The following is a 14,166-nucleotide window of genomic DNA, read 5'->3' on the forward strand; positions in this document are numbered from 1 at the left end:
ACTTTTTGTCCCAAGTATGAGGAATAAAAGTACGTGGCCTTGTTTTGAATAGATACAGGATCCCTTTAATGATGGACGAGAAAGAGGGAACTTAATAAAACCCTGAACATGACTGCATTCATACCAATTATTCTGCTGAAATAGCCTCTTGGGATTACTTGGGGTGCCCATTGACTCCAATGTGCTTTGCAAATTTTTCTGCAAAGTGAAATGGGACATATTCGCTCATCATTAATCTGGAGGGAGGACAGGGAATTAAAGAAACAAAGAGTTTGGCCTTTAACTGAAACTGTCTGGAGGTTAAAGAAAGAGATGAAATAATATGAGGAATGGCTGACTGCTTTACAGACGGGCATTATTCTGGAAAAAAATCAAATTGTTATTGAAAGATAATATAAAAGGTTCCAACATAGAATAAGCTGCTTTATGTGACAATCCTCAAGCTACAGAAACATTTTTTCCCAACAAGGGAATGAGCAGGGATGGACCTAGGGTTGCCACCTTTTCTGGAAAAAAATACCGGCCTTCCTATATATTGATCTTTTTTCCTTATTAATAACATTGGGATCAACAACCATTTTTACCAGCCAGGCCGGTAAAATACTGGCCAAGTGGCAACCCTAGATGGACCATGGAGTGAATGGCAGTGGGAATGGAGTGAGTGGGGGGAATGCCGAGGGCAATGATAGTGCCGTGCCATGGAGACAAGGGGGAGTTGGCAGAGCTGGGAATGTTTCTCACAAGAATATTGCCAGAGATGAGTTAACAGAAGATTATGGGCAGAGAAGCTTTTTTTTAAAAGAAAACTCAAAATGAGACATTCGAGCCAGACAATAGATGGAATGTTGTTAAGGTAACAGCGCTACTTGTAGCTGGTAAATTCCCATCACAGGAAAGGGATTGGGAGGCACCTCTTTAGAAAAGGCGACAGGGTGACGATCCATCATGCGACGCTCGATTTCACCTCCCTGGCTATCTCATATAAGGAAGGCAGGGAGGAGAAATGGAGCACCGAACAGTGGATCACTTTTTCTGAAGAGGAGCTCAAGCGGAGTTCAGTAAGTTATTTCTTAATAAAGACTAAGCGATTTCAAAGTTTAATTTGCCTTTGTGTGTGACAAAGGGACTGCATAGGAAAAAGCGCCTCAGGGGGTGCAGGGGCAAGGGCCACCCCGACTGAAAACCATTGTGGGAACTGTCATGTGTCTAGAAATTTGAGTAAATCTGGAGCTTCCTTTAGCCTGAAGTTTCTTGAAAAACATAGTTATAAAGGGTTTGTAGATGAGTGAAAAATTTAAAGACTTGAAAATGTGAAGGACTGTACTGTGATTTCCTCCTACAACTCAAAAACACACAGGCAGGTTCATTTGTTTGTATACAGTATGTGATATGGACCTTAGAATGTAAATTCCACTGGGACTGGGACTAATGGGAATGCTGTATAATCTCTGTAAAGCAGTGCAGAACAAAGGGTGCTATAGAAATAAAGGATAATAATAATAATCACTGTAGATATGACCTGTGCAAAAGGACTCTGGTGCTTGTAAAGCTAGTTTATAGTCATTTTATTATGATGAGGGAAATGTGAAGATCATGAAAGAAAGAAAGAAACTCTGAGGGGAAATGTAATATTTCCTATTGACTTTCAAACCTTTTAGTGTAATATTAAATTCCTTTGTTCTCTTGTACTGTTAAATCAGGGAATTTGTAAATGTTTAATCCCATTAAAGTCTCTTTTTCATGCTTTGTCATTTTTATGATAAAAGGATTGGTTCTTATCAAGATGTGACCTTTTATACACGTTCTCCTTCCAGACCAGCCAGCCTAGAACTGATCCTTCCATCAGCCAGAGAGACAGAGATAGAATGGCCAATATGTTAATATACATTATGATTGTGCCTTTCTTAAAGGGATTCTGTCATGATTTTTTTGGTGTCGTTTTTATTTCTAAATTACACTGTAAATAATTCACTTTACAATATAAAATTTCATTCCTGAACCAGCAAGTGTATTTAGTTGTAATATTGGTGTGTAGGTGCATCTCAGGTCATTTTGCCTGGTCATGTGATTTCAGGAAGAGCCAGCACTTTAGGATGGAACTGCTTTTTGGCAGCCTGTTGTTTCTCCTACTCAATGTAACTGAATGTGTCTCAGTTGGACCTGGATTTTACTATTGAGTGCTATTCTTACAGTGGCCATACACAGGCCGATAAAAGCTGCTGACAAACCGAGTGGGCAGCTCATTGGCCTCTGTATGGGGCCCTCCAACGGGCTTCTTTGATCTATGTCTGACCAAAAGTCTGCCAGATGTCGACCAGACGGGACTAAAAATCCCGTCGGATTGTGGCCCACATCTGTTCATTGATGTGGTCCCACGATCCGACCAACTGCGATCTGACCGCCCGTTTACCGCCCACGATTGGATCAGCCTGATATGCTCACCTCAAGGTGGGCATATAGGGGAGAGAGCCGCTCGTTTGCCGGCATCGCCAAATGAGCGGGTTTCTCTGTGTATGGCCACCTTAAGATCAACCAGGCAGTTATCTTGTGTTAGGGAGCTGCTATCTGGTTACCATCCCATTTTTCTATTGTTAGGGTGCTGGGGTGGGGAAAGGGAGCGATATCACTCCAACGTGCAGTACAGCAGTAAAGAGTGACTGAAGTTTATCAGAGCACAAGTCACATGACTGGGGGCACCTGGGAAACTGACAATATGTCTAGCCCCATGTCAGATTTCAAAATTAAATATAAAAAAATCTGTTTGCTCTTTTGAGAAATGGATTTCAGTGCAGAATTCTGCTGGAGCAACATTATTAACTGGTGCGTATTGAAAAAAACATTTTTTTCCCATGACAGTATCCCTTTAAACCAGCATATGAGATATACCAATCCCATGATTGAGACCTAAACTTACTACTATGAGTTGCTTACAGTATATTGTAGGGATGCACCGAATCCACTATTTTGGATTCGGCCGAACCCCCGAATCCATTGTGAAAGATTCCTGGATTCGGTGCATCCCTAGTATATTGTATTATCCTCAATGTGTTTTGCTGCCATCTAGTGCCACTATTACCATCTTTCTCTTCTACAGGAGCAATGTTGCCTTCTCTCTGCCCACAACCTCTGTTCTGTGGACCCAGGTCAATTTGCTTCCCTGGTTCTACATTAAAATTCTTCTTATTGGTGCATTTCTCAGAAAAAGGCCCATACCTATTGCCCAATGGACCATTAAAGCTTCCGTTTTTGTTTAAACTATTTTATTTCACATTTTTACACAGTGAGATGAGTTTTTATATTGTACAAATGTTTTCATTGGGTCTTTTTTACACAGTAAACGTTTGCCTCAGACTCTCTTGCTGACTCTTTTAAAAACAAGGTCTTTCAGGGTCAGGACCTAGAATGAAAAACATAAACAAGATTAAAACAGATTATTTCTACTTTGTTCTATCCACCATGTTTCAGGCCCATTGTGCTAAACATTTTAAAATGGTATTTAAGCGTCTCTATCCTAAATGGAGACAGATAAAAAAAACTGTCCGGGTATGTAAAACCCCAAACTCTACTCCCTAAGCAGTGATTTCAATTAAATTGCAGCTCATCTGATAAGGAATTGATCTGGGTGTATAAACCCTAGATCCGTCAGTTTTGGGGCCGATCCTCTCCGTATAATCAATTGATACAAAGTAATACAATTGAAGTTCACACTCACCGATATCGGCGGATGGCTCGGGGGCTGCGCCCTGAACCTGTAGCTTGGGTTGGCAATGCAGGAATAAATGGAAGGAGCACACACTCCTGGACCAGCCAATGAAGATAAAAATTGACTTTATTCCATGTTATTATGACCACATGTCCTGACGCGTTTTGTATCTACTGATACGTAACCATAGGCATAGTGCTCATATTAACATGGAATAAAGTGCCTATGATTACGTATCAGTAGATACAAAACGCGTCAGGACATGTGGTCATAATATAATGGAATAAAGTGCCTATGATTCATATCAGTAGATACGAAACGCGTCAGGACATGTGGTCATAATAACAAGGAATAAAGTCAAGTTTTATCTTCATCGGCTGGTTCAGGAGTGCGTGCCCATTCTGTTTATTCCTGAATTTTCATTTAGACTGACATGTGGAACTTAATACATGTAATATATATTATGTATATAAAATAGTCACCATGGTAACGTTTTAGAGAACCATTTACAGTATCCAATGGTGTTGCTCCCCTTCTCCAAACAGTTTGGGAACCACAGCCCCACATCTTCACACCAACTTGATGAATGTTACTGCTGAGTGCTAACCCATGGCAAAGTATCAGCAACATTCTGATTGGTGATTATTGTTACTGGTCTAGAGTATTTAGTATGATATGTGAATTCTCCCCGGAGTTTATAATTTATACAACAGCTTAACGGGACATTAACACCAACAAATTAAAGTAGTTCAAAGTACAGGTATGGGACCTGTAATCCAGAATGCTTGGGACCTGGGGTTTTCTGGATAACAGATCTTTCCATAATTTGGATCTTCATACCTTAAGTCTACTAGAAAATCATGTAAACATTAAATACACCAAATAGGCTGGTTTTGCTTCCAATAAGGATTAATTATATCTTAGTTGGGATCAAGTACAAGCTGAAAAATCGCTTTTAAAAATTTGGATTATTTGATTATAATGGCGTCTATGGGAGAAAACCTTTCCGTAATTCTGGGCTTTCTGGATTCCAGATAACGGATCCCATACCTGTATTCATATTTAATAAGAAATTGTAGAAATTGAGTGTTGTTTATTTAAATACAGCAAACGTTGTCCTATAATGCCCTCTATTTATCCAGTCACTTTTATAATGCATTTATTTTTTGGGCAAAAGCATTGATTTTGTATAGTATGCATGCAAAATTGTTTTAGAACCCTCATCCCACAAGCCTAAATAGGCTCTTTTTTTTAAATGTAGAAATATTGGGATGGTTTATCAGGACTCTCACTGAGGTTTTTATAGCCCTGAAACCCCCAGCAACACCTACTGTAGTTCTAGCTCCTGTTTCTTCTCTTGGGGAAGCAATAACCTCGCAGAACCAAAAATGTTGGCCTCTTTATAAAAGGTTTATGCATAAAGCTTCTCAGTCTAATAGTCTATCGCCGGTCTCTATGAGAAATATTATAGGCTTAAATGTTATACGCTTACAGGTTGACTCTATACATTGGGACAGATCAATGAGTGATCACTGGAGGCTTTTACACCCTTATGGAGGCCAAAAACCAATAACACGGCCATAATTATTTATCTTCATTGAATAAAAGAATTGTTTAATCATTCAATAGCCTTATGGTGATCACTTTTGAGTAAAGATACTTAAAGGGAAGGAGAGTAGGAAGCCTTACATGGGTGATAGTGTCTCCGGACAGTTCAGTGGTGGATGTGATTGCCTTCAGGTGTACCACTAACTTATTGTCACCCTCCATGTTTACCACGGACTGCAAGGTGTAAAGAAGAGAATACATGTTACATATTTAAAGAACAATAATAAAACATAGCCCACTACTGGTTCTAAGTAGAATCTGAATGGCAACACTCACTTTTGTAGAAATAAAGGAAGGAAAGGGGTTTTATATTTATTTTTGTCTGAAAAAGCATTAAATAGGGAATATCTACACAGTCATGAGTAACTATTTCTGCTTAAAGGCAAAATACATGCAAAAAAACATTTCTGGGTAGGGGGTGCTGTGGAGGCAGATGAGGGAAGGGTGAGTCCTTGAGGCAGGAGCTGTATGTGCTGAAGGGATATGGCAAGGGAAAGGCAGGAACAGGATGACGAGAACATAATGTCAAAACTGGACTGGGAGAAGAGGGTGATGAGTCAGAACAGGAACAGACTGGGTAGGAACAAGACAGAGCTGATGTAGAGCAAGAGGACTGGATAGCAGAAACAAGGTCAGATGAGGCAGGGCAAAGGCAAGGAAAGTTCAAGGCAAGGCCAGGATTGGAGCGAGGAACAGAGCAAGGTTCAGAATAGCAAGGAAAGGTGCAAGGAAGACAAGGCAAGGAAGGCTAGAGCTGGAACCTTTAGCTAGGGGCAATGCCACAGTGCTAATGTAGGTCAATGCTCAGGCAAGGAGGGTTAGGAGGGCTGGCTTTATATAGGGCAGGGTCAGCCCTGACTGGCTGATCCAAAGCCACCAATCAGGCTGCTGTTGGCCTAGGGCTGCAAAGGCCAGGTAATAGATAGTGAGCCATCCTGCCGGCTGCTCACCTGGCCCAAAGGTCCCAGAAACCCTGGCTCAAATCCCAGCAGAGACAACGGGTATATTTTCCCTTTAAAATAGTTCTTACCTTGACCTTCTCCCCTGTTGGTGTTTCTAGCTCTGCTTCCTGCCCAATGGTGAACTCATTGCGTAAGACTTTGGAGCCAGTGGTCACAGTGACAATGAAGTGTTTGCCACTCTGTTCAATCTCGGTGACACTCTTAACGTCCTTGCCTTTCTGGATCAGCTCATCAGAGAGACCTTAAAGGGGAAAAAAATCCAGTTCAACTCAGGGATCATCATGTGGCTCTTCAGTCCCTTATACTAAGACACTATTACTAAATGCACATTTCTCTATGCCCTGTATTTGCATTAGTAAAGTGGCTTGGGTCCACTGGTGCTTTATACTGAAGCAGTATTAATGATGCACAATTAAGGCCTTCTTTTAATTGAGCATGGTTGCAAGCCTGCCCCTTATTACAGACAGTCCGAATGTCAAAAACTCCAAAAATTTTAGTTTTTTTACTATAAAATCTGAATTTTTAGTGGAAAAAAACCTCACATTTTTTCGAGATTTATTATAACCCAAGGATAGAAAAAGGGTGAATCTAAAAATCCAGCATCTCAGACCTGCTGAGGTTGCATATAAGTGAATGGGAGAGGTCCCTATACTATTTGGAAGTTTCTGTGGTCTGCGCTGGAATTACGCCAAAAATCTGACTATTTCGCACTTTTTGGGCAAAAATCCAAAAAACTCAAATCATACGATTTGGGGAAAAAACTCGGAAAAAACACAACGATTCGGATTTTATCAAGCTTGTTGTCCCTGATCCGATTAAATTGTGCTTTTTTATTGGTTGGACTTAAAAAATATGAAAAAATTGGATTTTGATAAAGAATAACCCCTAAGGTGTTTTCACCCAACTAGAAGCCATGAAAGGTCAGGTGTCATTGACTAATGATTTCCCCCATCCCATGTCAACACTTATGAAACACTTTCCCACCATCTAAACTTCTACAACCAGGCACATATATCTCTCTATACCGACCCACAAAGTCATTATAACATCTGCTCCTTAGATCTCCTGCATAAACCTTCTTCAGTTCCTCATCTCCGGTTCTTCAATAACCTTCCCTCTATAGCCCTCTCTTAATTGCTGCCCTATACTATTTATATGTGACTTAACCTGTCCTTAACAAGTCTCAGCATGGTCCTATGACATTACACAATCACACATTGTTTAACGCCTTAAATTATACATTATATAACATACATTAGGCATCTATCTACTTTTTAGATTAAATCAATACAAAGAAATCCAATCCAGCTTTATATTGAGGAAATAGGTGTGCTAGCCATTGTACATTGGATAAATATAAATCATGGAATTTGTAGAGTTCTGAAATTCTAACTTGTGCCCCACACACTAGCAATATATGTAGCATTTATCAGCCCAGCTTACCGATGGCCTTCATAAAAGTCTCAAAGTTCTCCTGATGGACCAGCTCATACTTCCCAGCAAAGGCCATGGTGGTTGCAGGCAGAGACAGCAGCAGAGTGAAGTTGAATTTCGACAGCTGTTGAATTTAACTAGTTCCCCTTATCTTCAAATTAACTGGGAGGAGAGGTAATGCAAGTTCTTTTTACAACTCTGCTCAAATATTAACGTAGGACCTGAGCAGTGGTTGGTGGAATCAGCATGACCTAAGGATTAATGAACTGGACCCAGGCCAAACTGCAGATATGAGTAGGATGACTTCATTTGATGGTGTATTTCTTCATCTGATAAATGTTGTTTGCAGAATTCATTGATTTGCAGTTTTAGTTTAAAGGCACAGTAGTGAGCAGCTATATAGCACCTATATATATATCTCACTAGGAATTCTTCTTGGTCTTCTTGTGCCTAACACGTATGTTTTATTCTGCATATAATTGCCATGACACAAGGGCTGCTTCATCTTCTGCCCGGTTGGCCCAGGTACAGACACATGGAGCGGAATTTGGCGACGAATTTGGGTGTCTCCACCTGGCCTAATAGTGGCTCTGGGTGCAGCAACACAAATGAGTTTGATTGAGTCAATTGCCATTCGCCTTCACAGCAGAAGTGCCCAATACTTTAATAATGCGAGGTCTACATTTAGTGAAGTTGTCCCATTATGATCTACATCCATAATATCACAGTCAGCATTCTGTTCCATGGAAAATATTACTTAAATATTATATTGATGTATATTGTAAATCTATATTGCTATATTTAACAAACAACTATTTCTTATGTAACCTTAACATAATAAAAATCTGAATGAAAAGCATGAAAGAGGAAGGTGATTTAGACAAGCTGTTTGCTGACAGTGACTTGAGATCTACTGATCACCAGGTAAAGGTCTACTGGTAGATCCCAATCTACCTTTGGAGCACCCCTGCTTTACAGTATCCAAGTAACTTTTCCTAGAACACTCACATCCTTCATCCTTAAAGGAGAAGGAAAGGCTTGCAGCACGTGGGGGTGCCAAATGTTAGGCACCCCCAAGTGATTGTATCGACTTACCTGAAACCCTAGGCCAGTGCTCATAGCACCAGCCCAGGGTTCTTCCAGTGAGCACCATAGATCAATCCTCTTCCTGCTTCTTCGGCTTTTCGTTCTACTGCGCATGTGCAACTGCACGAAGAAAGAGGAAGCCAGAAGATCACTCCGTGGAGCTCACTGTTATAACCCCGAGCTGGTGCAGTTTTCTTACCACATGGTAAGAAAAAAAAATTGGTGGCCAGGGCCCCCCTTAAACATCCATGTAAAAAACTTGACCCCCCCAGAAGTTTAAAAAAAAATTGGTGCCCAGGGCCCCACCACACAACAGGGACCACAAAGGGTTACCTTTAGGGGGGCCCTGCCATGCTGTACTTACTTCATTAGCTTGGCCCACCTGCTGTCAGTGAGCTGACAACTACAGAAGGGAGGAGGGGAGCACAGGTGGCTGCATCTTCTTCCAGTGACAGCATTTTCTTCCCTTATTGGTCACAGAATTTCAAGTCCCAGTAAAGTTGCATGGTGATTGGATGAGCTGGAGGGGAAGTTCAAACCTCAGCTATTCAATCCCTGAGCAGCTCAACCGGGACTTAAACTCAGTGACCAATAAGGGAATGTAATGGACAGAAGATACCTCCCCTTGTGCTCCCGCCCTGCCTTCCTGAAGTCGGCAGCTCTCAGGCCAGGCTAATCAAGTAAGTGCGGCGTGGCTGGGCCCCCCTTACCCTTGGGGCTCCCTACAACTCTCCCCCCTGTCCCCCCCTGATGGCTGCCCTGTGTGGGTCACTTGGGAAACCACCAAAAGCAGCCGAAGCAGCTGAAGCTGCAGAAGGGAGTCAAAACCACCAAAGGGAGCCAAAGCTGAAACCGATGAAGGGAGTGGAAGAAGAAGGTCCACTGGCCACTAATGTTTCTTTTTTACTTTTATGAAAGGGGAGGCCCTGACAATCAATTTTTTTCCTACTCTTATGGGGGGACCCTGAATAACATTTTTTTAAACTGGTGGGACTGACCTAGTTTATATGTGGGCTGCTTTGATTTTTTTGCTAGGGTTGATTTTTAACGCCAGTCCAGCCCTGGTACCAAGTTTGGGTTTGTGCATTCCCATAGGGTTCTACTGTAGGTGTGTGAGCTCAGACCATGAGATCTTGGCACCTGTACAACAAGTATAAGTATAATTGGATGTAATTGGATTTATTCCCATAATGCTGGAATACCAACCATCCATGAATTTCCTGTGCTAAAACAGATGCCGTGTAAGTAAAATGCAATAAAAACAATAGAAATGTAGGCACTCCAGCTGCTCTAATAGCCCTGCTCAGAGCTACAATTGCCATAAAGACTTGTATAATAAGGTAATCATTAGCCTGATTAAGCTCTTATTATCTGATTTCTCTTCGGTAACACTGTGGTGTGATCAATCAGCGCATAGAATGCAAAGGTTGCCTGCAAAGCACTTCCTTTATTTTCCGATGGTGATAATAATTTACACAAGTAACATAACCAACAAAAAGTTTATAGGGGTGACTTGTGATCGTCGGACCAGGGAATAAAGTGCAAAGAAACAAGTGCAAGATGCCATGTTTTTTGCACTTTGCACCCTAGTGTTTGTGGACCCCAACCTGAATGAAACACATGGGGGCAAATTCACTAAGCGCAGAAGCGCCTGACGCTAGCGTCAATACGCTAGCGTTGGGCATTTTCGTTGCTTCGCAAATTCGCTAGTGTTACTTCGCACCCTTACGCCTGGTGAATTTGCGCAACGGACGTAACTACGCAAATTCACTAACGCGCGCATTGTACTTAACGCTACCTTTTACGCTAGACTTCCTTCGCCACCTCAGACCAGGCAAAGCGCAATAGAGTAGATAGGGATTGCTTCAAAAAAAGTTCACATTTTTTCTAAGTCCCAAAAAACGCTGGCGTGTTTTCTATATCATGGGTGATAGGCTGAAAAAGATCGAAATTTTTTTTGGGGCTCCCCTCCTTCCCCCCTACATTTCCTAACTCATGGCAACTTAACTATACAGTGGGCACATGTGTAGGGCAAAATAAAAATTTTATTTGATGTTTTGAAGGTTTCCCAGGCATTTGTAGTGCTGATACGTATTCCTCCATTGAAATTTGAATTTGGCGCCGTATGCAAATTAACCATCTCTAGCGTAACTTCGCTTCGCTTAGCGAATCAACGCTAGCGCAACTTCGCAACCTTACGCTACCCCTGAGCGCAACTTCGGATTTTAGTGAATTTGCGGAGCGCTGGCGAAACTACGCATGGCGAAGTGCCACGAAGTTACGCCTGGCGCAACTACGAATCTTAGTGAATTTGCCCCATGGGTTATATTTATCAAAGAGTGAAGTTAATAGTGAAGTTCCGCCACTAGAGTGAAATTCCGCCACTCTCCATTCATTTCTATGGGATTTTTATAGGCACATTTATCAAAGGGTGAACTTTCACTTTCACCCATTGATAAATACGCCTTTCAAAATCCCATAGAAATGAATTGAGAGCTGCGGAATTTCACTCTAGTGGCGGAACTTCACTCTTTGATAAATTTACCCCATGGACCTGGGCTTTGCCAATGATTACAGCATTGCCTGAACTCCGCAGAGCAACATCCTCCATCCTGCCTCCTACCCCTATCCCCTAAATTTGCATGTCATTGAAGGGAATGAGGTGCAAGGCACATGAGATGCTAAGGAGCCTGCCCAATGGAAGGCAGCAAGTATAGGGCTTGTTAGTAGTGATGGGCGAATAAATTTGGCGCGACTTTGTGGCAAATTTCCATGTTTTGCCGCCAGCAAATAAATTTGGAAAACTCCCACAAAAATTTTTTGACGCCCATTGACTGTAACACCGGCGTCTGAACATTTTCAGACGCATGTCCAAAATTAAAGCGGGTGTCAATTTTTGAGTTTGACTATTTTTTTTGCAAATTTTTCGCCATTTCGCGAATTTCTTGGGAAATTTGTGAATTTTTCTGCGAAAAGGGGAGAAATTTGCCCATCACTACTTGTTAGTGCTCACCAATGCTGCACTCAGATTTTTCATCTGGCCTCTGGCCGATCAATATAGAATCATGAACACTAGTAGGTAAAGATAATGCAGTAAATCTCTCAGGTCTCAAGGTTTAGAGAAGGGGTCCAGGTGCACCGCCCTGAACCTTCAGCTGAGGGAGAGGATAACCGTATAGAAAAATTGAGCAGGCACTTCCAAGGACCAATCTTCCAGGCAGACTTTTCAGTTAAAAGGTACTTTATTTATTCCAGTGCACTAGGATACAACCTAAAGCGTTCCAGATCACTATGATTAAAGGGATACTGTCATGGGAAAAAAATATTTTTTCAAAACGCATCAGTTAATAGTTCCGCTCCAGCAGAATTCTGCACTGAAATCCATTTCTCAAAAGAGCAAACAGATTTTTTTATATTCAAATTTGAAATCTGACATGGGGCTAGACATATTGTCAATTTCCCAGCTGCCCCAAGTCATGTGACTTGTGCTCTGATAAACTTCAATCACTCTTTACTGCTGTACTGCAAGTTGGAGTGATATCACCCCCCTCCCTTTCCCCCCCCAGCAGCCCAACAAAAGAACAATGGGAAGGTAACCAGATAACAGCTCCCTAACACAAGATAACAGCTGCCTGGTAGATCTAAGAACAACACTCAATAGTAAAAACCCATGTCCCACTGAGACACATTCAGTTACATTGAGAAGGAAAAACAGCAGCCTGCCAGAAAGCATTTCTCTCCTAAAGTGCAGGCACAAGTCACATGACTGGGGGCAGCTGGGAAATTGACAAAATGTCTAGCCCCATGTCAGATTTCAAAATTGAATATAAAAAAATCTGTTTGCTCTTTTGAGAAATGGATTTCAGTGCTGGAGTAGCACTATTAACTGATTCATTTTGAAAAAAAAAATGTTTTCCCATGACAGTATCCCTTTAAGTATCCTATCGATACGAAACGCGTTAGGTTGTATCCTAGTGCACTAGAATAAATAAAGTACATTTTAACTGTATAGTCTGCCTGGAAGATTGGTCCTTGGAAGTGCCTGCTCAATTGTTCTATCTGGCCAATCAATGCCCCATGTGCCAGAACTGAGTAAATAAATACTGAGGGTCATGATTTCCATAGGGCACTTGTATCCACAGCATTTCTAAATGACTACTCATATGTAGTGATGGGCGAATCTGTGGCGAAATTCGCGAAACGGCGAAAAAATTTGCTAAACGCATTGAAGTCGAAATAATTTTGACGTGCGTCAATTTTGAAGCCAGTGACAATTATTATACGCGCAACTATTTGGTCCAAATGCATTAAAGTCAAAATTAATCTGACGCGCGATTAATTCGCTTGTGGAGAAACACGGATAATCCCCACGAATTTGTGTCTGGCGAATTTATTCTCCCATCACTACTCACATGGACTTACTGTACAAGAATACAGAATAATGACTATTATTTGGTTGCACTTCTGTGTTGTTAGGGTTTAGTTGTTGTGATTGAAGTCAGCTGACAGGAGGAGATCTCAACCAATCAGCAGCAGCATTAATCCGAGGCATAAGCAGCAAGATGCATTGGGCAGATCCAACTGATTGACCCAACAGAATTTTCTGTCCTGCCCATTAGATATCTGCCCGAAAAAGGCCAATAAAAAGTCAACATTAATGTACATCATTTGGCTTCATTTTGTTCCTCCATAATAATAGATGATCCTGAAGATCTTATTAAACTGATTCTCTTCAGGGTCTGGCATATATTATAGTTACTGTATATACAGGTACGGGACCTGTTATCCAGAATGTTCGGGACCTGGGCTTTTTGTATAAGGGATCTTTCCATAATTTGGATCTTCATATCTTGAAGGGGTTGGTCACCTTTAAAAAACATTTTTATAAAACATTCAGTAATGTAATAGTTAACATTATGGGGCCGATTCACTAAGGGTCGAATATCGAGGGCTAATTAACCCTCGATATTCGACTAGGAATTAAAATCCTTCGACTTCGAATATCGAAGTCGAAGGATTTAGCGCAAATACTGCGATCGTACGATCGAAGGATTATTCCTTCGATCAAACGATTAAATCTTTCGAATCGAACGATTCGAAGGATTTTAATCCAACGATCGAAGGAAAATCCTTCGATCAAAAAAAGGTTAGCAAACCTATGGGGACCTTCCCCATAGGCTAACATTGACTTCGGTAGCTTTTAGATGGCGAACTAGGGGGTCGAAGTTTTTTTTAAAGAGACAGTACTTCGACTATCGAATGGTCAAATAGTCGAACGATTTTTACTTCGAATCCTTCGATTCGAAGTCGTAGTCGAAGGTCGAAGTAGCCCATTCGATGGTCGAAGTAGCCCAAAAAAAACGTCGAAATTCG

General features: G+C 41.4%; 1 protein-coding gene across 1 annotated transcript; it reads right to left on the reverse strand.

The window, feature by feature from the left end:
- Positions 1-3,243: 3,243 nt before the first annotated feature.
- fabp1.S (fatty acid binding protein 1 S homeolog) lies at positions 3,244-7,823 on the reverse strand. Its single transcript, XM_018242610.2, has 4 exons — positions 7,717-7,823; positions 6,342-6,514; positions 5,393-5,485; positions 3,244-3,397 (listed from the first exon to the last, which is right to left on the reverse strand). Exons 1-4 carry the CDS (start codon positions 7,781-7,783, stop codon positions 3,347-3,349), a joined length of 384 nt encoding a protein of 127 aa, XP_018098099.1. The 5' UTR covers positions 7,784-7,823; the 3' UTR covers positions 3,244-3,346.
- Positions 7,824-14,166: the final 6,343 nt, after the last annotated feature.

Source organism: Xenopus laevis, chromosome 1S (genome assembly GCF_017654675.1).
Source record: "Xenopus laevis strain J_2021 chromosome 1S, Xenopus_laevis_v10.1, whole genome shotgun sequence".
In the NCBI taxonomy this organism is placed as follows: Eukaryota; Metazoa; Chordata; class Amphibia; order Anura; family Pipidae; genus Xenopus; species Xenopus laevis.